The following is a 26,577-nucleotide window of genomic DNA, read 5'->3' on the forward strand; positions in this document are numbered from 1 at the left end:
AATAACTGTACTACTTTGTCTTTGGTCATCTCCCACTCTGTTACTTCTGTTATTTCTTCACTAAAATTCCTGTGACAAATGCCCTTGCAAAAGGAGACCTTTGAACTCTGCCTCAGCGGTGCCCAAGAGGAGCCCTGTCTGGAGTCCTCCTGGAGGCTTTCCCAGTATCTTAACCCTAATAGGATGTGCACACAAGTACTGCAGGCCCAGCACTTCCCCCAGACTCCTCATTTTTCATAACTCACATGTTATGAAAAATTTCATCAACCTCAACATGCCTGAGAAGTGCTCCTGCCAACTTCTGTCCTCCGTTGGACTCCCACTGCTTTCTTAATCCACCCAGATCTGAAACCTCAATCTCTCCCAGCCTGCATCATGATTGTTGCCAATGGGCCAGGACATCCTGGTCATTAGCATTCCCTCACAACAGTCTTCAAGTGATGGTCTTTGATTTCTCCTGCTGTAGTCCTGGATATCCAATCTCCCTCTTCCCTGAGAAACCTCAGTTCTTCCCATGCACCAGCCCCCACATTCCTCAGAAAGGGCTCTACATACTGCTGGAACCCAATTTGAATTAAGGAAGCCTCAATCCAAAAGAGATGTCATATCATCCTAGAATTAGGGCATTTGGCATTCCCAAAAGTGAAAGGGAAATACAACCCCTGCCCCATTCCACATAAGAAAGCTAAGTCCTTCCACCTACACACAAGTACATATAAGTACACACATATAGTTTCCTCATTCCTTTGGACACATCAGTGTTGAAGGAGTCAGACTTGCCATGTTTTTTTCAAAATATTTTTTAAAGTCGGAAACCACAACATGATAACTTTATTTTATTTTCTTATTTTTATGTGGTTCTGAGGATTGAATCCATTTCCTCATGTGTGCAAGACAAGCGCTCTACCCCTGAGCCACAATCTCAGCCCTGCCACGTTTTTTTTTTTTTTTTTTCCTTGTTGGTTTAACTTAATTCACCAGAATGCATTTTGGGGGAGAAGGGAGGGCCAGGGATTAAACCCAAGGGGCTTAACCAATGAGCCCATCCCCAGTCCATTTTTATATTTTATTTAAAGACAGGGTCTAACTGAGTTGCTCAGGGCTTTACTAAGTTGCTGAGGCTGCCTTTGAATTCAAGATCCTTCTGCCTCAGCCTCCCTAGCTGCTGGTATTATAGGCATGTGCCACCGCGCTGGGCCCAGAATGCACTTTTATTCTGGTCTCCCAGGCCCCTTCTCTCCAATACTCTTGGCTTGGCCTCACTTTTGCGGCAGGAACATCCGGAGAAGGCGATCCAAGACCCTGCACTATGCCCTAGTCCCAGGAGCCATCCAGCAACGTCAAGCCAGTGGAAAGGTGTCCTCACCTTGGCACTGTTAGGCCAGTGTTCCCCATCCACCTGCACAGCCCTGCTCTCCTCTGGGTCCCCTTCCACCGGCACCACAACACGCATAAAAGAAGACTCAGTGGAAAATGGCTTCCGGTCAGATGTCAAGGCAGAGCATCTGACATTTTAAGAGATCCTTGGGTAGGCAATTTAGTATTTCTTGGAATCGCAGAACTCAGTATTCCTGCTCTGGGGGATACATTCACCCTTACTCAGATTTATCCGGATGTTACTTGGTGGCCATTGAATAGAAGAGAGTGAGAAAGGGGGACATCTGAGAATGCAGGACGAGTTCCTAATGCTGCCCCGGGGCGGGAGAGAGAAGGGAGGAGAAAGGTGAGGCTCTGGAAGGGGTGGGGACCGCCGAGCTGGCCGGTGACAGTGCGCGCGCTGTGTTGAATTGCCCGGCACGTCGGGGCAGCGGGACGGAGCCCAGAGTGCGCGCAAAGTTTCCTAGAGTCTTGCTCCTCCCGCCGCAGCCATGGCAGAGAACTCCGACAAAGTTCCCATCACCCTGGTGGGGCCTGAGGACGTGGAGTTTTGCAGTCCCCCGGTGAGTACCGCCCGGGATCCTCAGTCCTACTGGCGGGTTAGTCTTTGGGCCCGGGCTGCTCATGAGTGTCCGGATCCACAGAGGAAGAGGGGATTTGTGCTGTTGAGTGGTATGGAGAGGGAGGGGAATTTGGGTGCCCAGATGTGTGCGTGGGGTGGCGCCCCACGCGTGAGTGTGCAAGGGGCTCGTGATCCACAGACGGGCGTGAGGAGGGCATCCCGTGGCTGCGGAGAATGCAGTCCGCAGGACAGTGACTCTGCACCGCGAAAACTTTGCTGATGGCACTTCCAAGCCTGAGAACAAGGGACCCTTGGAAGGGAACAAGGAGAAAGAGACCCTTGAGGGAGCTCAGGACAGGCTGTTTCTCACCAACTCCCCTGATTCCCTGGGGACGCAACACTGGGATGGCGAGGTGTGAGCCACGCAGACACGATTGTTCCTTCTCCACCCCCGCCCGCAGGCGTATGCCACAGTGACCGTGAAGCCCTCCAGCCCCGCTAGACTGCTTAAGGTCGGAGCCGTGGTCCTCATCTCGGGGGCGGTGTTGCTGCTCTTCGGTGCCATCGGGGCCTTCTACTTCTGGAAGGGGAGTGACAATCATGTGAGTCCAAAGAATGAAGCGCCAGGCACAAACCAGAGTGGGGGTGCGCAGGGTCAGGAGGCGCGCGGGGTGGCGGGGTCCTTTCGGTTACGTTCAAGTTCCCCCCTAGGTGGAGCTAGAGCACTGGTCGGTGAAGTGCCAACTCAGTGGCCAGCTGGTCCTCTAGGGATACCTTCTCTGTTCTTCCATCCAACTCGGCTATGCTGCTTTCTACTCACAGAAAGCATCATAGCAAGTCAAAGTTTTAACAAAGAATAAAGAAACGGAAGAGCAGTGGAGCTTCGCAGGAAAGCTGTTGGCCCCCCTTGGCCTGGGGCTTACACCAGGCAGTTGTGTGTTCATGGGTAGGGAATCTCACCTCTCTGAGCTTGGTTTCCTCCTTCTTAAAGGAAGAAATGGAACTTAATGACCTCTAAGACCTCTTCCAGCTGAGAAAGAGTAGAAATTAAAGACCTAGGACAAAGAGAGTGGAGAAACAGCCAACCCATACTTGGGTGTGAATTTGATCTTTCAGGAGGGTTTGTGACCTATTTTTTACTAACACTCCCTTCTCTCTCTTTCTTTCTTTCTCTCACTCTTAATAGTGGCAAATCTCTTTGAGAATCTATTCTGGCCTAGTCACATGTGATTTAATAGTAAATGTTTCACAAACTACTGTCCTACCTTCTTTGTATGCAACTATTTTTGTTAAAGCTCCATGAACTCTCAAGGAATATAAAAGCTGCTTCTAACTTGACTGGGCAGAGTTCCAGTGTGTTCACTAAATACCTGAATGTGTTCACCTATGTAAAAGGGGGCATTTTATCTTGATGACCATTGCCAGGTCTAGTATAAGCTTATTTCAACTAATGGAAAAGAATTCCATCCCCAGGGTATATACAAAGGGCTCTTTCTTAATCACTGTCCTCCTAGGATCTGTAACTGCTGTTTTTCCCCCTCTCCCACCATGAAATTCAAAGCATGAACGAATTCCAGTACTTAGAGAAAATGGTGCTGAAAGCAATTCAACCATTTTACACATCACATCTTCTGCAGTCACTGCATAATTTGTATTTTTAACTCAAATGCCTAATGTAGATAAGCATGCCATTTAGCACTGAGTCTGTTTTAGAGACTATATCAAATTTACAAGCATCAATTTGTAAGATCAGAATTGCACTGTATTTTGTGTGGATTTGAAAAGTGCCTTAATGTATTTGTATTTTAAATATAGAAGCTGGGCCAGATGCTCATATTTGAAAGCAGCAAATCTGAACCTGAGAACGTTTTCAATATCTACATCTCCATTAGTAGCAGGGTTTAGCTTGTCATCCCTTTGGGAAATCTGATGGTATTAGAATACAAATGCTATCTTTTGATAGCAAAACCTCAATAGTACAGGCCATTTGGGAATAAAAATAGCTTTGCTTTTTAATTCTTTTAGTATATAGTTTGGTCATGATTTATATAAAAGAAATATCATTCAGCATTTAATTATTCAAGACCAACACGGCTGATTGACAAGATTCTTAGACAGTTTCAATAATCATACTAAATAAATGAGTCTCTCTTTTTTTTTTTTTCTTCCACTTCACTGCAAGATGTTTGGTCGTCTGGTTCAAGAGAAGAGTATTAAATTCTAAGAATACAGAGGAATAGTGAATCATATTTTATTGCCAAGAATCAAAGTTATTTCTATTGCCTACACAGACAGGAGAATTAAGAAAATCATGGTAGTTTTTTTTTTTAATTCTCAAAATGCCCTATGTCAATCCATATTACTTCTCTGAAAAACAAACTACAAAATTCAGAACAGACTAAACTTGACACCATCTAAGCATAGCACATGCACAGGTTTTGCCTTCCCTGAATACAAATCTAAATCACCCAAACAAAACATAATCAAAAAAGGTAAGTCTTTGTCAAGCAGAAAGACATATCAAACTAAATGGATTGTCTCTCTTTGAGGATTAGCTGTGCCTCAGCTGCTCTACACCAATTTTCAAAGGAAAACCAGCTATAATTCACTTCTTCTCCCTTTCAGATGGGTAAGTCACTGAGGACAGGGCTGAAATTTGGCTGGAGGACAATGAAGCTCGGGGTACTAATAGTCAGGGGATAACTGACTGGGCTCAAAGATTGAGGCCATTTTTCATCCACATTATTGTAAATGGAACAAGTCTTTGACATATGGGAAATTCCAAACAATGTGAACTGACAACCCCACCCTGTGGGATGAGGGGAGGAGACCATTGCTCGAGGACTTTCTTCTCAGACTAATTTTTCTAGACATTTTCCCAAACTTTATGTAATTAATCTTATAGAACCTAGGCCTTATTAAAAACTGATTAGCAAATATCCTTGGCTGTAAAAGGCACCATATTGAGCAGAATTTTGGCAAATAATATACTTCATTGTACTTGGATAGAAATAGCCTTAGGTGCCAACAACTCCCTGAGCTTAGAGTAGATAATATATTGCTTCTCCAGCAGCCCAGCTTCCTCCCTAGCTCAGAGCCCAGAACTTTGGAAACTGCAGACTGGCTCCCATCCTGTGCTACCCCTACCCCTGTTCAGGAGAGCTTTAGGAGGGCTCAGGCTTCTCACTGCTGATGCCATGAAAAGAGTATACTATGCATACAAGATGGGTTGATGTGCCAGGTGTGGTAAACTGTAATCCCAGCAGCTTGGAAAGCTGAGGCGGGAAGATTAAGAGTTCAAAGCCAACCTTAGCAACTTAGCAAGGCCCTAAACAACTCTAAATAAAATACAATAAAGCTCCCAGCAACTTGGAAGGCTGAGGCAGGAGGATCATGAGTTCGAAGCCAGCTTCAGCAACAGCGAGGCCCTAAGCAACTCAGTGAGACCCTGTCTCTAAATAAAATATAAAATAGGGCTGGAGATGTGACTCAGTGGTTCAGTGCCCCTGAGTTCAATCCCCAGTATCCAAACAAAACAAAATAAAACAAAAAGATGGGCTGATGCTGTTTTCCAAAGGATACAATACCTAATTAGGCAGCATTTGTTGGGGGTGGGATAATGAAATTAGAAGACCACAGGCCAGTCTTCTGTGTTATAATCCTGCCTTCTGAAGAACTGTGAAGAATTTGGAAATGGTTAAGTTCTTAAATGTTGCATTGCTTTACAGTGAATGCTTATGTGCAATGCTGAAAAGAAGGGGGGAAAAAAGCCTCTTGTCACCTGAGTGGAGGACATTCTTGCCAGCAGGAACTCACAGGGGTCTTGTCTGCCAGGCTCCTTTCGACAGTCATCATTCCAGCCATGTGAACAGTGGCTCCTCAGAGAGCACTGGCCAGAACAGAGCCTGCTTTCTCAGCTTGACCTGCAGAAAGCACTGACTTAGCCAAAAAAAACCAGGTTTTCCAAACTTGGCTGCACATAAGGACCACCGGAGGGACAAAACTAAAGCAGATTGGTGGGCTCTGCTCCAGCTCTACTAAATCAGAACCCCTAGAAGTGGTTCCTCTGATGGGGCCAGTGTGGGAGACAATGAACCGCAGGCATCAGAGTGCCTTAGAAGGAGAGAAGAGGGGCGGTGTGATGGTCAGGCTAAGCTAGATGCTGATGTTTTCTGTCCTGCTAAATGAATGCTGCTGCCTAAAAGGGTGGGGGATGGTAAAGCCATTTCTACATCTCTGATGATAGAATAAAATAGTACTCTGTAGGTCTTGCACTAATGAATTTTCTCCAAATAATGATCCAATAACAACAGATAGAACAGATAGGTTTTCCAGTGCTTTTCCATGTGACAGTGACTCTTCATAATGAGGGAGAAAAATCAGGCTTGAATTAAATGGGAGCTATTTGCAGTTGTGACTGGCTGGCCTGACATCAGATACAAACTGTCTTTCATCAGTTCTCAGTCCATCCTCTTTGAAAATGTACACGTATGCATATGTGTCTTCACACAGAATTTATATTCATCATATATAAAATAGATAGATAAAGATAAGTAGCTATAGACATGCCTCTAAGCCCAAAAAAAAAGAAAGAAGAAAAGCCCTGGTACTATCTCTGCTGCACACCAATCTAGTAGGACAGCAGCACACTGATCAGGAGCAGCAAATGAATTATTTTTAAACCAGTACAGTAATAAGATATCTAAGAGCCAGCGTGGTGACACACGCCTGTAACCCCAGTGGTTTGGGAGGCTGAGGCAGGAGAATCATGAGTTCAAAGCCAGCCTTAGCAACTCAGAAAGGCCCTAAGCAATTCAGTGAAACCCTGTCTCTAAATAAAATATTAAAAAAGGCTGGGGATGTGACTCAGTGGTTAAGTGGCCCTGGGTTCAAACTCCAGTACCAACAACAACAAAAAAAGTTAAGGAAGCCCTCTGGATCATTTAATTTAGTGGCAAACAAAAAAAAAGTGGAAAAAAAAAACATGGTGAAATTTTTCTAGCAAAATCTTACTCAGTAATGTAACGGCACGTGCGCGCGTGCACACACACACACACACACACACACACACACACACACACACACACCAGAGAAAAAGCAGAACTGCTCTGGCTAGATTGTGGGTAGACAGGGAAGAAACATCACAGTTCCACCTGCTTCACCACCCTCAGCTCTGGGCCATGCCTGTGGAGTGCCAGAATTCTAGGTACATAGATGAAAACCACCTATGAGTCCAACTTCTTCATTCTATACTCCAGGCAACTTGTAAGACCCAGGGATATGTGGCATGGTTGGCTGCTTTTCTGATTCCTGGACCAGTCCTCTTCTGGGCTCCCCTCTCCCATACATGTTACATCCAATAATATGCACTACAATATCATACACTCATCCCACAGAGTGGAGTATTTCTCTTCTGACTCAGAATAGATATGTACCTTGACAATGCTCTTTACAAGTACTGTTCTATGTTGATATATCCTAGTCCTGTCTCCAGTCCAGTATATGCCATATTCCATGCCTCATCTTGACCAAAGGATTTAAAAGATCAATTTTTAAACAGGTGCCACTGCAAACAGACTTCTTTAACTGAAAACCCAGTTGACTCTCACTTCTCAATTTATCCATCATTGATTCTCAACCCAGCTGCATGATAGAACGAACTTTAGAAAAGAGAGATCATTACTCAAACCCCATCCTCATAAGTTTTGATTTGATTGGTCCTGGGTGAAACCCAGGCATGCTACCTGGAGAGTCTACCCAGGTGCTCTTGATGTGCAGCCAGGATTGCAAATAGCAGATATCATTGTATTTCATGATTGGTATATAGATGAAGTCCTCATATATTAATGCATTACTATTAAGGATGATTCCATATGTCTCTGAAAAATTTGAAAGCTATGTCACACACTGCAGTTCTAAAGACAAACCCTGAATTGCTAGAAAAAGAAAGCATTACTAACTCTTATGTTCACTTCTAGATTTACAATGTCCATTATACTATGAGTATCAATGGGAAATTACAAGATGGGTCAATGGAAATAGATGCTGGGAACAACTTGGAGACCTTTAAAATGGGAAGTGGAGCTGAAGAAGCAATTGAAGTTAATGATTTCCAGAATGTAAGTATATTTCATGCATTTAGAGAGTTTAACCAGGCAAGCCTGGGGGACTTTTCTAATTCAAGGAGATACAGCATCTCTCTCACACACTCACATGGTAACTGTTCTTTACAGTAGTATTAGTGCCACTGATCAGCATGTAGCATGTAGCATATTCCTTCTGAGAAAGGACCACATACTTTGCTCTTCAGATTTGCAAAAGGAGAGGACCACATTTCCATGGAACAAAGATAATATGAAACAATAGTAATAACACCTTTGGGCACAGTGATGCATACTTTTAATCCCAGTAACTCAGGAGGCTAAGGCAAAAGGATCACTTGAGCTCAGGAGTTGGAGGCCAGACTGGGCACTATAGTAAAATTCTGTCTTCAAAAGTAAAAAAGAAAGAAAAAAACACTGTCAAATTCATAAACCTGTGCACTTGGGAAAACTACTTTGAAAAACAAATTTTTCTTCTTCTAGGAAATAAAAGATATGGGCTGAGAAGTCAAAATAAAACTTGATATTTACAAAAAAATGGAAAAAAATCACAATTGAAAAGAGCAAGTTCCTAGAATTATATAAAGTCTTGGCAGAAAGACTTCAAAGAACTATTTCTTTTCAAGTAGTCTTCTGTAACATAATAAATAAAATGTATCCTAGAATGTTGCAAGGTCTGAAATCTGAATTTCTAGAGAGGAAGGAAATTTTAAGGATCTCATAGTCCCATCAACAACAAATAAAATCTACTTACATATTTTTCCATTTAATACAGAAATGAGCATGGGCAAAATCTATTTTATAGTTTGTGTTCTCTAGCCATGACCTATTACTGAAAAATCATTCAAATTCTTTTTGAAAACGAATACTGTTTTGTTTTACCACAAAAAATTAATTTACAGGCTATTTGAGATATTAAGCTAGTTAGTGATGCTTCAGCCTACATCTGCTACCATCCAAAGTGTCACTCCAGACTAATTTCCCATTGGCCAACATAAATATCTTATTCTCTTTCACATTCTGCAATGAGAAAGAGGTCTCACTATTTGGGTTCTCCTATTAAATCTGAAGATGGAGTAGGTGAAACTTCATAATGAAAAAGAGCTCTTGAAAATAATGTCTCTTCCGATAGTTTATTGGTCCACAAACATCTCATTGACCCATCTTCTGAGTGATGAGAAAAACTAAAGATGTTTTTCATTTAAATGAAAGCACTCATCTTGCTGGCACCAAATGCACTTTGCAAGTCCTTTTGAATGTCCAACAGATGCTAACATTAGAGCCCTGGGATGTTGCACATTATTCGATGATGGCAAGGACAGGCTATGTTCAGAGTGGTCTCGCCCTGGAGACAGGCTCTGCAGCTCGGACTGTGCCCAGCTGCACTTTGTTTGGTCATAGCTTTGCAAATGGTTCTGGTCAGTGCACAAGTATAATTTCTTTGGACCTATTAAAGGCTTTTACTGCAAAACCCAGGACAGGGAGATGCATTTTTTCTTTGTACTACTCAATATAAACTAATAAAATGTGACTCCTCCATGCACATCATTCAATCCAGAACAAAATTGAATGCCTATGATGTGCCCCAATATCAAGATATGCAAAAGGAGCTACAAAGATAAGAAAAGATCTATCTCTCTCAAGATGTTCATGTATCCTTTGAAAATATTTTAATCCCAAACCTATATATCTGTTTTATAATCCTTTGGTTCTTTCTAATAATGGTATTGATTGTGTTTTGTTCTCATAGACCAACAGGGCCACAAATATTTTATAAACTGATCAATTTTCTTTGATAGCTTCCACATCTCTCTAAGCCAGAACTGGTGAGTAGAACATTTTTTTTGATGGATAGTACCTGTTATGGGTTTAAACAAGCCTGGACTTTTGAAGACACATGAATCAGCCTCTATGGTCATGCACTATTGGTTTCTCTTCTACTTTAAACCATCAGTCAAATTCAGGAAGTTATTGACTGAGGCTCCCTCTGGGTATGGGATGTTGCTAAACACAGAGGATGCAAAGATGACTGACATTTGTCCCTAAAGGACCATCCAGTCCAGTCTGGGAGGCAAACACACACACACACACACACACACACACACACACACATAGAAACAGTGCCAGATCTACCCAAGAAATGTGTTGTGATGAGCCGTGAGCAGAGTGCCATATTGGCATTGCTGCCCATTAGGGGCTTTGAGCAGGTTTGATAGGGATGATGACAATTGAATCATCCTGAGGAACAATTTGGATTTCAACAGAGAGGTAGGGGCAGGACTCTCGAGGACCAGGAAGCGATGACCAATAGGGATGTATATTCCTGCTTCCAGTACATTCCAAAGGGGGAAGAGACATGGTGGAGACATAGGTGGGGCCAGAGTATGATAGGTTCTGAATTATAAATGATCAGTCCCCCTGTTCACCCAGGACCCCACCAAGGTTTTTAATAGATCCTAACAAACAAACAAACAAACAAAAAAGAACCCCTAAAGGAGAAGAGCACTGAAAAAAAGTACATTGGGCTCTGTGACCTCAGAGAAACAAACACTGGGTTAATTCATAGTGCATGAGTGTATGGTTCTAGGAGGTTATAATCTCACAAGCTTCTGTGCTGCTGATTTGAGCCCCTCAGACTAAATACCCCATTTAAATAACAAAAATCCTGGTTGGAAATTAAAAGACACAATATACTGATGGGTATATGAATGTTCATTGTACATTTAATTTGTAAATATTTGAAACTTATAATTAGAAAGCTGGGAGGAGAAAAGGATAATATAATCTACCTAGACAGGTAGGCTATTGATTTAAAAAATCAATATAGTCCTCAACTGTAACATAAAGGAAAAATAAAATGAAAGTAATTTATAGTAAAATATGAATCTCATATATAAATGTTTAGCCTGATACATTAGAAAACATAATAAAGTCAAATTCATGTGGGGTAGTTGAATGACCGTCAATGCCACAACCCGAAATGCAGATGGACACAAGTGTGCTTTGGCAATGCAACGTTATATCATTTTCTCAAACAGTGGATGTAAGTACCAATTTCTCTCTATTTTCACTGTAATTGCATTTGTAGGAAATTCATTGTTCATTACAACTGTGCCAAAAATCATTCTCTATTTATATGTAAAACACTGTCGGGTTCTAGGCACAGATTCCTATATAGATGGGTTTTTCTCTTAGACCCAGGACAGTCAGTTCTTTGGGACTACCCCTGGCTCTGTGGGACCCAGTCTCCCTGGGCAGAGCCCAGTAAGGTCAGGAGCATCTCGATCTTTGTAACAACAAAAAACTCCTCCAGAAATTTCTAAAATACCCTTTAGGGGCAGGACTCCATGCCTTCCTGAGAGCCTTCTGGGAGTCACAAAAATAGATGAAATGCCCTAGAAAGAAAAAAAAATTGTACAGCTAAAGTGATTTTTTAAATAAAAAATGTTAGGTTTTGGAAATCTTCACTCATTGCCTTTGTTAGCAAATTTCTTCATTATCACCAGCTTCTAAGGCCTTGATTGTTTGCAAAAAAGCAGGAGGTTTGCTTGACTTTCTTGTGCTTCCTTTAGTTCTCTGTTTAATCTCCTAAGATGTCTGGCTGCTTGATGTGGATTTTTAGCTAGACACGGTGGTTAATACTCTGTGAATTCTTTCCTGCTGGTCCTGCCCCTGTGGGGTTTCAGTTCTCTGCAATGTGTAGACTGCCAGAACCAACTCAGTGCTAGATTCACATTTGGTGCTGTTATCTTTCACCATAACCCCCTCTCCTCGGGGGTTATGGTGTTTCCTCCCACACATCTCACATTCAGAGGACAGGAGTGTTTGAAGTTAAGAGAACATATTACATAGGAAGGCAGTCATATCCCTCCCCTACCTTCTGTTTTTTTTGAACCATTGGTCCTAGATTGACACACAGAATAAGAGCAGCAGAACTTTGGGTGATAGCATAGTCAACAGTGGTTCTCCAAGTGTGTTCCTGAGGCCACCAGCAAGGTAGTATCCAAGAGCTTGCTGGAATGCAAATTTGTAAGTCTGGGAGTGAGACCCAAAACTTTGTATCTTATTTAACAAGTCCTCCAAATGACTGTGATGCAAGGGAAAGTTTATGAGACACTGGTACAGAAGAAACTTGGGTCCAAAGGTAATTACAGTCATTTCAAAATTTAGTTTCCTAAAGAAGTTCCTTTTACCCTAAACTGGTAGTTCTCAACTTGGGCTTTGTATTATAGATACCTGGGGAACTTTTAAGACTACCAGTGCCATACCAATCAAATGGAAATCTCTGGGGAGGGCCCAGAATCTGTGTTCTTAAAATTTCTCCAGGGCATTCTAGTGCTTGAAGTCAGACCCCTTGAAGTTCCTCTGTGAAGCAGGGGATGGTGACCATATCTTGTCTGAATGACACCTGGTGCCAGGAGAAATAGGAAAAATGGGTTATGTATGTGCACGTGGCTAACCAGGCTTCAAGGCAAAAAATGAGATGTTTTGGGAAGAATGAATGAAACTTTCCTACTACATTCACAAAGTGTTACCCACCAGCTTCATAGGGTTCCTGGTGCTAAATTCAAATAAAGCAGAACTTTCAATGAATCTCCTCCCGTATGACTTAACAATTAACTTTATTCTTCACCTAAAAGGACTGAATCCTGAGCTAGGATCCCTAGATTTCTAAGTGCTTTTCTTCCCCCATTCCTTAGCACCGATTCTGCAATCCATTCAGTTATCATCCTGATATCCATCTCAACACACATAAGATTGTCAAGGTTCAGACTTGGAGGTGGGGTCTACATTATTATGGAATAAAATTTATGACCTTTAAGACTATTTTTGGCTACTCACTTGTCATGAAATCAAAACCAGCAGAGCAAAAATAAATACTCCGGGGACAGAATATACAGTTACCCTTCATGTCCTCTGCGGGTAGAAGCAGTGGCTGAGCTTCAGCCAAGATGGAGTCTGTGCCAGTGTTTCCCTTGAGGCTGGTCCCCAGGCAGATGAGGTGGAGACACTGTTTATGACTCACAGGGGACAAAAACAAAAGATCCAGGTTCTCGGGTAAGATCTAGGAGCAGAGTTCATCTCCTGGTGACGTGATAAGCCTTTTTGTTTACTCTGGGCTCAGTAGCTTAGGACAATTAGGAATTAGTAGAATTAATTTGACCAACATCTTTCTTTGTGTGTGTGGTACTGAGGAATAAACCCGGGGACTCTTTACCACTTAACCACATCCCCAGCCATATAGATCTATATCAATATGGGTATAGATATATTTTTTTGAGACAGTATCTCCCTAAGTTGCAGAGCCTGGCGTTGAACTTGCCATCCTACTGCTTCAGCCTCCTGAGTCACTGGAATTACAGGTGGGTGCCATTGTGCTTGGCATTGACCAACATCTTTTGAGAATTTTTTTAGGATCACCAAAAAGAAAAAAGAAATAAGACAAAGATACTGAGCTTGAGCTTGTAACTAAATAAACAGTGTAGACTAAATGCCAAATGAGAGATAGAGACAAGAGGATGGACTCACCTGAACTGGGAGTTCAGAGAGGTTTTGTGGAAAAGCTAGCAATTCATCTGAACTTGTGGTCATCAGTGGAGTCACCAACATATTCTGACCCACTCAAATATTACCTCCTTGTAGTCTCCTCTCCTATGCTGCCTAAAGTACCATTCCATGACATTTCTATCCTTCTCTGGCTTATTTTCTTCATAATACTTATTTCTACCTGACTTTGTATTATTTTTAGTAAATAATGGTAAAAGGTAAATCCCATGAGAGAAGGGATTTTTATGGTTTGTTCATCCCCCATATCCAGCTCCTGGAACAGTGCCTGTATCATAACAGTTAATAAATGAATGAATGGATAGATGGATGGATATACTTTTATCTTCTAGGGCATTACAGGAATACGTTTTGCTGGAGGAGAGAAATGCTACATCAAAGCGCAGGTGAAGGCTCGTCTTCCGGAGGTGGGCACCATGACCAAACAAAGCATCTCCTCCCAACTGGTGGGTACCCACTTGCTCAGACAGTGAGAGCTTTGGCAGCTACTGTTTGAAGGCACAACCCCTTCCATCTCCAGGGTCAGGTTCATGACCAGACCTCAGTTTTATTTCTTCTCTAGCAAAGCAATTTAAACTATTTTTGTCCTACTGGTTCCAAAGGATCATTCCGAGTTGATGTATTAAAGATCTGGGGAAGTCACATTTAAAAGTGCAGAAAGGGGCTTGGTCCCCACATGACCCTCACTTGCCTGATGTTAGGAAATGATCTGATCAGTGATTAAGATTCCACAGTAAAGCTATGATAAGGTGCACCAACTGTGGGCCAGAAGCTTTATCAAGGGAGGTTCTAAATTGTTTTGCCCAACATTGAACTGAGATGGCTTCTCTACAATTTCCTCCTTTTAGTTCAAGGTCAGTGCAAGAAAGCTATATAACATATATTTAATTCCTTTTCTATGTATATCAATTTATGAATTTTGTTGACATAGTTCTTTCATTTATTATTAGTAAATTGCCTTTTAAGTTTGATCTTTTTAAAATTCACTAAGAATTCCCCAGAGTTCTAAAGACACATTTAACAATCACACCTTATGGTTTTATCATGTTAGGTCTTAAAAAGTGGTCACACCTATTATGGTGTACCATTTAAGTTGTTCCAAGTATGGTGGAAAGAAAATGGGCTTTGGAATCAGAAAAACATGGATTCAAATCCTAGTGCTGTGGATGTGGCTTTAACTCCTTGAGTCTCAGTTTTGTCATCTGAAAATTGGGGGTAGACACACTGTGCCCATGATCCTAAAGATTCTACTAGATGTTGAATGAAAGACTGTTGCTCATCATTGCTAATTTTATTATGATCATCTCTGAGCCTTCCAGTATCCCTGAGAGGGAAGCGCAGCAAGTGTTAGTTCCCTCAAGGCAAAAGAGGGAAAATATGGGTAAGCGAAGGTGCCTGGAAACTGCCTGATTGTTTGCCCCCAAAGGAGCAGCAGCAGGAGTTATCTGAAAACAAAACAAAGCATAAGCTAAAAAACAAAGTTTTGAAAGTGGCCCACCATGAGCTCTTTTCTCCTGCTTACTCCCCGTTTCCCCAGCATTCATCCTGTGAGATGTTTTCCAGACTCCATTGGTCCAGCCATTCTCCTCTGATCACATTTCTTTGTTCCTCTTGAGCTGAGCAGCTCAGAATGAAGCCCATGCTCTCTGTGTAACCCACTGATGCCAATCTAAAAGTGGGAACCACGCCTCCTTTGCTCTGACCCCTGAAACTCTCTTACTGCATTATCACTATTTTTTAAATACATTTGTACCACTCACTTTCAATCATAAAGACTTTAGTGAACTATCATCCTTGCCATCCTCCCCAGAAAAGGACATGGGACTCATTCTCTGTGCCTTCCATAAGAACCAGCTCCCCAATCATAGTTTACCCAGATCTACTCATAAGCCTACAGTATATTTTATAAGTTACTTTTGATGTTTTTTCCATGATTTTTAAAAACAACAGTTACTGTAGAAAATTTTGGAAATACATACAAATTTAAAGAAGAAAATAACCCACAATGGCACAATCCACAGATGAGTAATGTTAACATTTTGGTGGATTTTCTGTGTTGGTGGGTGTGTATCAGATATTATTTTCATAAGTGATGTGAGACTGCTGTATTATTATTTTCACTTTAGTTCTTTTAAAATGTAAATTACCGTGTAGATTATGTGATTATAATTTTCAAAGTCATTTATTCTTTTTTTAAAGTTGTAGATGGACCTTTATTTATATGTGGTGCTGAGAACTGAACCCAGTGCCTCCTCATACATGGTAGGCAAGTGCTCTACCATTGAACCAAACCTCAGCCCAAAAGTCTTTTATTCTTGAACACTTCCATTATCTTCAATTTTTCACTATTTCAAAAAAATAATAATTAAAAATAATTATTTTTGAATAAAAAATAATTCACCATGGTAAACATTTCTGTATTTCAATTTTTGCACCTGATTTTTTTTTTTGCCATAGAGGTAGATTATTTGTCCTGTGTTTTAGTTGTTTCTATCATGCATGATGGACCCTCTGATGGACAAAAGCCAATTCAGCTGATACACTGTGTGAATTAGACGTGTGCTTGGCTGTCAGCAGCAGATAACTTCACTTAGAATAACTTATAGGGACTTGTTTTTCTCCCACAGTAAGCAGTGCAGAAGTAGGCAGCTGTGGAACTGCTCAGGGGCCAGCATCTCTTATTTATTTATTTATTTATTTTTATCTTTCCTTCGAATTCCAAACGTGGTGGCACCACACAACCTCTTCTTTAATCCAAAAGAGGCTGAACAGGGTGAACTGTGATTTAAATTTGATAGGTAAAAACAGGTCTCAGTTCCTCAACATACTCAAGCCTGGATTTCAGTAGTCAGCACTGGCCAGCCAGGCACATAGGCCACTGGACAGTATGAGAAAGCAAGTGTCTGTCCTGGCAGGGGCTGCCTCCAAGGAAGTAGGACTGTGTTACGAGGAAGGGGCAGGAGGAAGGAATGGATAAGAAACTTCGAGTATGTGCCCCAAGATTTATTTGACATTCTTAGCTTATAGAATGCATCTACATGCATTATCCCAATAATTCCATTTTCCCCACATACTTTAGATTATGATGGGGCAGATTTATGCATCACTTACTCCCATAAATTTTTTATCAGTTTGATATAACTTTAAAAAGCTACTGTACTCAGAGAGCATTCATTTCCTGGATGGAGCCATTTAATTTAAGGTAAATAACTGGATTACCTGAGTGTTAGCTTCTTCCAATAACTTTAAGTTGTTTTAATGCAACCATAAGCCTGAGGGAGAAAGCATAAATGAAGTGCTGCTTTTAACTGAAAAGTAAGGAGAAAACATTTTAATTTCTCCAACCTACTGCAAACTAATAAATACATGAAAGGAACAACCTGGCAAAAATAAATTTGTCTCCTGGGTTATCAAACCATCCTCAGCATCTCTCTGTAGAAGAAAATCTAGGGTTTAGCTTTGAAATCTCAGTGGTGTGCCTGATGTGAGGAACATCTGAAATATGTTTTGTTATAGCTGAGAAATGGAGAAATGGTTTATGTTAAATACTACTTTGAACTGGAGACATTAAAGAACCAATCACTTGCTTTTTCCATTGTTGTTAGGAAACCACAGAACAAAACCCCAAAAGATTTTCACTTCAAATGAAGGGTTCCTCTATCCTTTATAGGATTTCAGGGTCTGTTCAATTGCTTTTTTGCAAAAAAAACATCTTTGATCGAAAACATCAGATTAACCTAAATCTCAAAGTTGGTATCAAGTAATTTTCACTTCAACACAGAACACTTCCATTCACACATTACAGCTATCCAGAGGCAGGGTAACAGGAGGTGTGCTGAATACTGTGAAGAGAGCTACAAAGAGATTGAAACCTGAAAGTGTGTGTGCATGGCACACACACTCACATGCAAGACACACACAGAATTCTGTTTTTACAAGGTAAACTAATCTTTTAGCAACCCACGACTCAATCTGAAGCATGTCCCACCATCTTCTTTACTCATGTGCATTTCATTTTTAATTTCAGGAAGGCAAGATCATGCCTGTTAAATATGAAGAAAATTCTCTTATCTGGGTAGCTGTTGACCAGCCTGTGAAGGACATCAGCTTCTTGAGTTCTAAAGTCTTAGAACTCTGTGGCAACCTTCCTATTTTCTGGCTTAAACCTACATATCCAAAAGGTAACATTTTAAGTTCTCTTAATGGTGCTTGGAATTCTTCCTGGTCCTGTGAGATTCCTCCCTGCCTCTCCACAGGTCTGAGCATGTAACAAGAAAGATAACATCAGGATGCATGTGATGGTGTCTTGGTAATTAGCATGAGAGATAAAAGACAAGGAGAATGACAGCTGTGACTGCCGTGTGGAAGGGAAGGAGCAACAGGGTTAAAAGGAGGCAGTGCAGGAAGACAGAACACCACTGCATTACCTGCGACTTTTATTTATGATGCTCCCACTTCTTGTCGCTGTGCCCCTTAATCTCACTTGTTTGCACCTTCCAATTTTACATTTTTTTTTTATTCCTAAGGCATAGAATCAAGGGACTAAGAAACTGTCATGCCACCGAATCTTTATTATGCTCAAACCTAGAATTATGGGACAGCCAAAAGCTGCTGTGGGTATAGGCTGAGATTCCTCAACTTCTAAGCTTGAGCATCAGCTTCCAAGTCCAGAGAAAATAAATTCCAGGTCCCTGGGGCTCAGAGATAGGCATATTTTTGAACTATTTCCAGGTGACAAAGGGCAGGTGAGACCAGCAGGCCTCTCTTTCCCCTGAGTCTTTCCTGTCTCTAGAGGGCTTCTCACTTCATTTCTACTGCAGTCATTGACCTTCCCAAGGTCTAGTTTGTAGCTCTGGTTCAAGGAGGGGAGGGAGTGAAAGCCTTTCTCCTCACACAGCTGAGATAGGCTGTTTTCTGAAAGATTCTACTGAACACCAGAAGAGAATAGAATGGAAATGAAGAAAGTAGAGGCATTAGAGCCACTAGGTTTGGTGGGAGACTTGTTATGGACAGTTAGTGTTTAACAGGTAGTTTCAGCTGTTTGCAAGATGAAAAGAGTTCTAGGGATGGACGGTGATGGTTGTGCAGCAATGTGAATGCACTTAATACCAGTGAACTGTACACTTTAAAATGTTTATAAAGTGAAAAATTTTTGTTTATAGGTTTTACCACAATTAAAACAATACCCCACCAGCCTGAGAAAATATAGGTTTCTAATTCTTCCATGACTAACTTATTCTTAGTTCCTATTCTGTTCCAAAGCCTGGAGGAGATGGCTACTCTCTAACCCAGGACAAGCTGACAGAATCCAATGCATAAGCCACTGACAGTGGCTGCCAGGCATGTCAGTAAGTAGTATCTGTCACCAAGGGGCTGGAGGAAGGGCTGCCAAATAGTCTGTGCTTTTCTCATCTATGTTCTTGCTCAGGTCAGTGGTTGTAACACAATTCTATGGTCACTTGCCAAAATCCTGCTTTCCATTCCCCACCTTCCTTCACCCAGGTGGGGCTGTTAGTCAGCTTTTTGTTGCCATGACAAATATCTGAGGAAAAAAAACTAGAGGAGGACAGATTTATTTTTTCTCACAGTTTCAGAGGCTTTAGTCCATGGTTGGCTGGCTACACTGCTCTGCACCTAAGATTAGGCAGAAGGGTGTGGCAGGGGAAAGCTGCTCAGCCTGTGGCAGCTGGAAAGCAAAGAGTGGTAGGGAGAGGGCTGGAGACAAGATAAACCTTTTCGGGGCATTTTCCCAGTGATCTACTTCCTCCAACCATGTCCCACTGCCTAGAGTTTCCAATGGACTTTCATTGGTAGTCCATTCAGCTACCAATGAATTAACCTACTGCTAAAGTTAGAGCCCTCATGATCTAATCACTTCCCAAAACCCCACCTTTGAACACTGCTGCATTGAGGTCCAAGCTGTCAACACATGAGTCTTTTGGGGTAACATTCCAGATCCAAACCATGACAGTGAGCCTTCATGCTTTCTACTCTCCAGGAACTACATTTTCTAGTCAAGGACAAATGTCCCCACACTGTTACCACATAGAGCTCTCCCCAATCACATTCTGTCTGAAGACAAAGTTTCTTACCCAGAGTTCATTCACTCATTTGACAAACCTATCATGTACCACATAACTTATTTAAGGCTTCTGAGGTGCATCAGTGAACAACAGACAATATTCCATGCCATCAAGGAGTTTTACATTGTAGCAAGAGGATATAATTGACATTAAATTAAAATAAGAAAATTATATAGTATATGACACAAGGTGCTATGCAAAAATAACAGTGCAGGACAAGGGGGTGAGGAGTGGGGATGGGAAGACAGTATAATTAGCAGTGCTAAATGATAGACACTGAGTAACTTCACCCTTGGGAAGGAGCTTGTTCCTTTCATCTAAGATGTTCCTTGATCCCTCACAGTCCAATTGCATGACCACATTCAATCATCACAAGATCCATACAAGAATTACACATATGGGACTGGGGATATAGCTCAGTGGCAGAGAACTTGCCTAGAATGCACAAGTCCCTGGGTTCAATCCCTAGAATGTCAAAAATGAAATAAATAAAAAGAATTATATATTCTGTGCATGAGAAAAGTAGAAACCAGCCAAATGCCCCAAGATCAGAAAAGGGTTAAAAACATATTTATCCTTTATATATTTGTTTATATAAAAATACATTTATATATCTTATATTTACATATAAACATAATTTTATATATAAATATAAATGTATTCATAATATGTATGTATATGTATAAATATCTCCAAATACATATATTTATATTTCCAAAGAATGGAATAACATAAATATTAAAAATAAAGGTAATGAAGGATTAAGCTGGGCTCAGTGGAAAATATCTGTAATCCCAGCCATCTGGGAGTCAGAAGTAGGAAGATCAGAAGTTTGAGACAACTTAGTGAGACCCCATCCAAAGGGCAGAGCTTGCTTCAATCTTTTGTTGATTGTATTTTACAATAAAATCAAGAAAATAAACCTCCCTCTAGAGGGTGTCTGGTTCCCCTCTAATTCTAATAAATGCCCTCAACTCCAGGGTCCAGTAGCCCTTGCTCTGCAATCTGGAAGCCTGCAGGTCATTGGGGTCATTTATCAAAGATGCTGTAAATGGTGCCTGGATGCAGGTCAGAAGGGAAGCAGAGCGCTGATGTCCACAGAGCTCTGACTATGCGCCAGGCACTTCCCTAGAGCATTACATTTTGTCCTTATTTAATCTTCATTAATAACTGTTGAGGTGACTCTTCATATTCCTATTTTACAGATGAAGAAACCAAGGTTCACAGAGATTAGGTAATTTGCCTGAGGTCATTCAGCTAGTAAAAGGAGTTGTGGACTGAATCCAGGTCTCCCTGATGTTTATCCAAAGTTATCGCTAGCTTTAAAGCATACTAAGTGTTCATAAATAACAAAGCATGATATAATCATCATCATCATCTGACATTTGAGTGCTTATTATAAACACTTGTGCTAAAACCTTTAGATATACATTTTCATTAACCTTATCACTATCTTATAAAGTAAATACTTTTATACTCATTTTATAGATGAAACTGAAGCACAGGGAGACACCAAAGTGCATATTGTATGGTACTTTTCATCTGTTACTCGGCCGTTGGTGGCACTGCCTGATGTATGAAGCAGTGTGATTAACTAGAGGGGGGTTTGGAATCAGAGTTCACATCTGTGATTGTGGCCAGGCCACCTGGGTCTTCCCAAGACTTGAGGTTCTCATATATACCGGTGGCTGCTTTTTCAATCCCATAGAACTTTTTATGAGAATCAGCCAAGATAATGTACTTTGCAAACTGTAAAGCTTTATACCTATATAGCCAATCCTTTAGGAATAGTTACAACTACTGGTCTATTAGGCTAAGGATACAGCTCAGTGGTAGAGTGCTTACCTAGCATATGTGAGGCCCTCGTTTCAGTTTCCAAAACCACTAAATAAAAAGATGTTTTGAGGAATACTTAGGGCTGTGAGAAATAGAATACAGATCAGTGGTTTCAACAAATATAGTTTTGTTTTAAATTATTTTTAACAGCCAGAAGCCTGGAGGTATGAAGTTTTTAGCATTATTAGCTTCTCTGTGATACTATCATGTTTCTTTCTAACTTAGCGTTTTGCTATCTGTAGCATGGTGGTTTACCATTCTTGTGCCTAACACTTCATAGTCACAGGTTGGCTCTTATAACTCTAGATAGCACATCTACATTCAGGAAGGGTAAATAAGATAGAGAAAGTTATATCTGTCCTGTTGTACCAATAAAACAAACTTTCCCACAAGCTGCACTACCATATTCTGCTTATGTCTACCAGATATGGTCATCTGTCCATTCCTAATTGTAAAGGAGGCAGAGAAAATCAATAGTATTTATTTACTCAGTCCCATAGTGAAATGGTCAAAGAAAACAGTTGTTGAGAATGGGATTTTGTCAAACATCTTTCAATGTCTGCTTCAGTTAGTATCATAAAACCAAAATGAATTATCTGTATGTCTTAACTACAGACCCAAGACTCTAAAAGATGCTTTCATAAAATCATCAGTACAAAAAGTTACAAGAGTACTCATGTTTATACTTTGATATTCTTATGTTTTTCACCCTGAAAAAATGCATATCTAACTTGCTTAATCAAATAAATGGATTAATACACATCAATTTTTGCAGAAATCCAGAGAGAAAGAAGAGAAGTAGCAAGAAAAATTGTTCCAATGACCACAAGAAGACCACGCAGTGGGTCCCGGGGCAGCCCAGGCCCTGGAAGACTGAATAATGAAACCAGACCCAGTGTTCAAGAGGATGCCGAACCCTTCAATCCTGATAATCCTTACCATGTGCGTACTGGTGTTCTGGTGACATGCCCAGAGGAATGCATTCAACGTAACTCTAAAATGGTCTTTCTACTTAAGGTTTCATACAAGCACTTAATATTCAACTGAGAACTTTACTCAGTTGTTTTAAAAATACATCTTCATCTATTTGGCAAAAGGTTTATAATTAAGGGTAAGAACACTTAACATTGCCTCTGTAGTGTAAAATCCTTATTGGTTCAAAGTTACTTTCTTTGCTCTCCCTTTTTGTCACAGGAAAACCCATGAAAACAAATTCATATCATGCATTTGATTATTTAAAAATGTTTCTAAGAGTGTATGCACCCTGGAAGCAACACACAAGAATTCTCTTTTCCTCTTTAAATCCACTTTATTCATCCATTTAAGAGACATCTATGAAGAACCTGTTCTTTCTCAGGCCCTGTGCCCACAGTTATTAACTTCTGCCCTGAGGGCTCTCCGCCCTCAAGGAAGGGATAGACTCAAACACAGATGAAAACACTAGCCTGCAACGTGGAGAATTGATGTTTGTTAGGATGGCACTAAGGTGCTAAAAACTCAAAATCTTCAAAGAAGTATCATTTACAGTTACTGTATTTTGCAGGCAGCAAAAGAATATACATATTTGTAACTAGTTATTAAAATAAAAAATGTATGCAGTTTAAAAAAAAACCTCTACAAAGGGAACAATGTAAAGTGTTTCCCTTCCATCCCAGACACCCTGCCAGCAGCAGCCTATTAACAATTATTATTTGCCCAGTTTCTTTGCAGAAGCACACACACACATATGTGCAAACACACTGTAACACAAAAATTCTATGCCTCGCTTTCCAGGTTATGGGTGTGTATTTTATATATATATATATAAAATATTTTTTCTTTTTCTTTTTTTGGTGCTGGGGATTGAACCCACCCAAGGCCTCACACATGCTGGGCAAGCACTCTTATCACTGAGCTACATCCCCAGCCAATGCCTTGATTTCATTCCCGTTAAAATAGAGTATTTTGGAACTTGTTCCATATCGCTTACATAGTTCTACATGTACTTGATATACATTTTATATACTGCCTATAACTCCTACATAATACACATTAATTCTGTGTTATCTTCTCATTTAGTAGTATTCCAACATATGGATGTACATAAACTTATGTATTTCTGCTTTGGTAGGCATATAAATCATTTCTCTACAGCAAATACCTTTAGAGAACTCACAGGGATATGGGTAGTAAATGAGGTAATGCAGGTCGAGTCTTAGCACAGGGACTAGTACATAGCATTAACTTGTTCATCGTTAGCTGTTTTATCTTTTGCATACATGTTGTCTTTAGCATACTGAAGCATGGGTCTGCTGCATACAAGTAGATGGGACTCTTATATTTTAACGGATACCAAGCTGCTAAGGAATTATACCAGCCATATGCCTGCAAATGGTAATGGAAGGACCCACTTACTATCGAAAGAAAAAAATTCTTTTTCTCTCGTGATACTGGGGGTGATCAAGGTCCTCACACACATTAAGCATGTCCTCTAAAATTTAGCTACACACCCATCAAACTTAAAAATTCTTATCTTGCTCATCTTTTATTATGTGTAAAGCTGACCATCTTTTCATGCACTGTGTGCATGTGTGAAGCATTCAGTCCTACACTGCTTCATGTGTTACAAATGTATTTTCTAGTTTATCGTATCAGGCTAATATGTTTTAGAAAGATTTAAAGCCAACAGTATCCTTTAAATAATCCCAGATCTTATCAGAAAATTCAGGACGCCATAGTATTTCCATAAGCCAACTAAGAAATGAAATCTGAATAGGCAAACAAAAGTTGATGATCCTGGAGGTGGCTGGGTGGCAAACAAAAGCTGATGATCCTGGAGATGGCTGGGTGGCCTGAAATCAGTTCCAAGGATGAGGGTATCAGCCCCTTTACAGAAGAGTAGGATGACTTTGCCCTGGTTCTAGACTTGAGTGATCCATATTCTTTAAATAACACTCCAGTTATAACAATATTTCCCTTTATTATATGTTGGGCTATTATTTGTCTTTCACATATTCCTTTAAAGAGAAGAATCTTACAGTAACATTTTTTTTAATCCTGACAAATCTTGCTGAACCCTCAGATAAGACCTCAACCAGCAGATCTTTTGACACCATTGCCTAAAAAGTCAGCTGTAATTTCAGTTGGTTGTTTTTGTTCCAGATGTACCTAATCTCAAAGCGATAAGGAGAGAAAAAAATAAATAAAAAAACAGAGTAAGATAGTAGATATTTTGAAGACGGCATTTGAACATGGCTGAATCAGATAGTGTTAAGGAATTGTTAATTTTGTTAGGTGCAATGACAGTGTGGTTGTGTAGGAAAATGTCCTTTTATTTTGGAGGCATTTCTAATGTATTTATAAATGAAATGTTACAATACCTTCAATTCTCCTCAAATTCATGTCAGAATTTACTTTGTCAAATTGAGGTAAGTGTATGTATGTTCAATATTCAGTTTTTTCCATTTTTTAATAAATTTAAAAATCTTAACACCTGTCCCCCTAATTAAGATTACATTTCCCACCAAGAGTTAAATGAAAATGAGAATTTTAAGGGGCAATACTAGAGCATACAGAATCTTGATCCCTAGATATTCTTGAAAAGGTAAACCAGATATGCAAATGAGCAGGGGGCAGATTCCTCCCAGCTGTATTATTTCCCCAGCAATGAAAAGACATTTTTACATCAATTATGATTTTGTTGGCAAAGCTGTCTTGAATTCTTATGGATCTTGAATATTATAGACCCTTTATGACTCTATGGAGATAACATTCCCATTTTGTTGCTGAAAAGAAGACAGGAGAAATGAAATGACTTGACAATGTTCTGGAAGCAAGTAGAACTGGGACTGAAACTTGTTCTTAGCTTAGACCCATGGGTTTTCAAATGTGCACCCTGGAGCCTTGGAAAAAATTACTAAAGAAGGGCACCAGTGTTTCACTGACTTAAAATTAGCAGTGGCAGAAATGCTACTTTTGATCATAGTATTTGTTTTCTTACTTGAAACTAGTTGAGTCATACTATTCACGTGTGAATATTCATAATCATGGCTCATTAAAGGCACAGAAGAACTTCAGAGTGCCATTTAAAAACTCCACAATTTTCTGCCAATAACAGATTAGGTAGGTGAGAATTCCTTCATGTCAGAAGACATTCTAAATGATGGCAGATACAAGTAGTAGATTTTGCTGATCTCTTATGACGTATTCAGTACAAAAAAACCTCAGGATCATACTTTAAAACAATGTGCTATAACCTCATTATGAAGAAAATAAAGATAATTCTCTTTTATTTCACAGCAGCATGAAGGAGAAAGCATGACATTTGATCCTAGACTGGATCATGAAGGAATCTGCTGTATAGAATGTAGGCGGAGCTACACCCACTGCCAGAAGATCTGTGAACCCCTGGGGGGATATTATCCATGGCCTTATAATTATCAAGGTTGCCGTTCGGCCTGCAGAGTTATCATGCCATGTAGCTGGTGGGTTGCCCGTATCTTGGGCATGGTGTGACATCACTTCACGTAGCAGGTGCTGTCAAGTAAAATTAACTTGTGACTTGACAACCAAAGAAGCATAAAGCATGCTGATGTTGAGGGACCACAAAGTATTTCATTCTAAACCTAAGCAATATTATCCTAAACAGAACTTCTCAACTGCTTTCCAGAAATTTACCTAGTATGTGAAGTACACTGAAAAGATGGTATAAAGTCTATAATGCCATACCTTTATTACATGCTTTGCTTTTACAAGACCTATGCAATTCTTCCCCAGCTATTAATAAACATAAAAATTTTATAATCTGTCAAAGACTTCAACATTTGAGTTCTTTTTTTCATCAACCACATTCAAAATCATTTCAAGCCATTTTGTTATTTGTAAAAAATTCCCAAATTATTTTTAATCTTTATTGTTCTTCCCAGTCTTGCAAAAGTGCCTGGAATTCCCAGATAAAAAACACAAAAATAGGACAAATAATGGAATTTACCTGAAAGTAAGCAATGCAATCTCACTGTGGTGGCTTATGAGGAGCTCTTTATCTATAATTTATGCTGGCATGTGACTAACAGGT

The 26,577-nt window shown here is 40.2% G+C and overlaps 1 protein-coding gene across 2 annotated transcripts; it reads left to right on the forward strand.

The window, feature by feature from the left end:
- The first annotated feature begins 1,727 nt into the window (after window positions 1-1,727).
- Cnmd (chondromodulin) lies at window positions 1,728-26,315 on the forward strand. 2 transcript variants are annotated; one of them, XM_005336789.5, is made up of 7 exons: window positions 1,728-1,940; window positions 2,401-2,541; window positions 7,918-8,058; window positions 13,938-14,051; window positions 17,633-17,786; window positions 22,300-22,466; window positions 25,806-26,315. In XM_005336789.5, the coding sequence occupies exons 1-7, from the start codon at window positions 1,869-1,871 to the stop codon at window positions 26,016-26,018; spliced, it is 1,002 nt and encodes a 333-aa protein (XP_005336846.1). In that variant the 5' UTR covers window positions 1,728-1,868; the 3' UTR covers window positions 26,019-26,315. The 2 variants fall into 2 exon arrangements, with proteins under 2 accessions (XP_005336846.1, XP_005336845.1); XM_005336788.5 differs by having other exon boundaries at window positions 1,732-1,940; window positions 25,803-26,315.
- Window positions 26,316-26,577: the final 262 nt, after the last annotated feature.

Source organism: Ictidomys tridecemlineatus, chromosome 6 (genome assembly GCF_052094955.1).
Source record: "Ictidomys tridecemlineatus isolate mIctTri1 chromosome 6, mIctTri1.hap1, whole genome shotgun sequence".
Lineage (NCBI taxonomy): Eukaryota > Metazoa > Chordata > Mammalia > Rodentia > Sciuridae > Ictidomys > Ictidomys tridecemlineatus.

Bases quoted from the DNA above. Each gene is read 5' to 3' on its own strand.
- Cnmd (XM_005336788.5), top strand. From the start codon at position 1,869: ATGGCAGAGAACTCCGACAAAGTTCCCATCACCCTGGTGGGGCCTGAG. The intron at 8,059-13,937 runs GTAAGTATATTT...TTTATCTTCTAG, and splicing joins AAGTTAATGATTTCCAGAAT to GGCATTACAGGAATACGTTT. The intron at 14,052-17,632 runs GTGGGTACCCAC...TTTTAATTTCAG, and splicing joins AAAGCATCTCCTCCCAACTG to GAAGGCAAGATCATGCCTGT.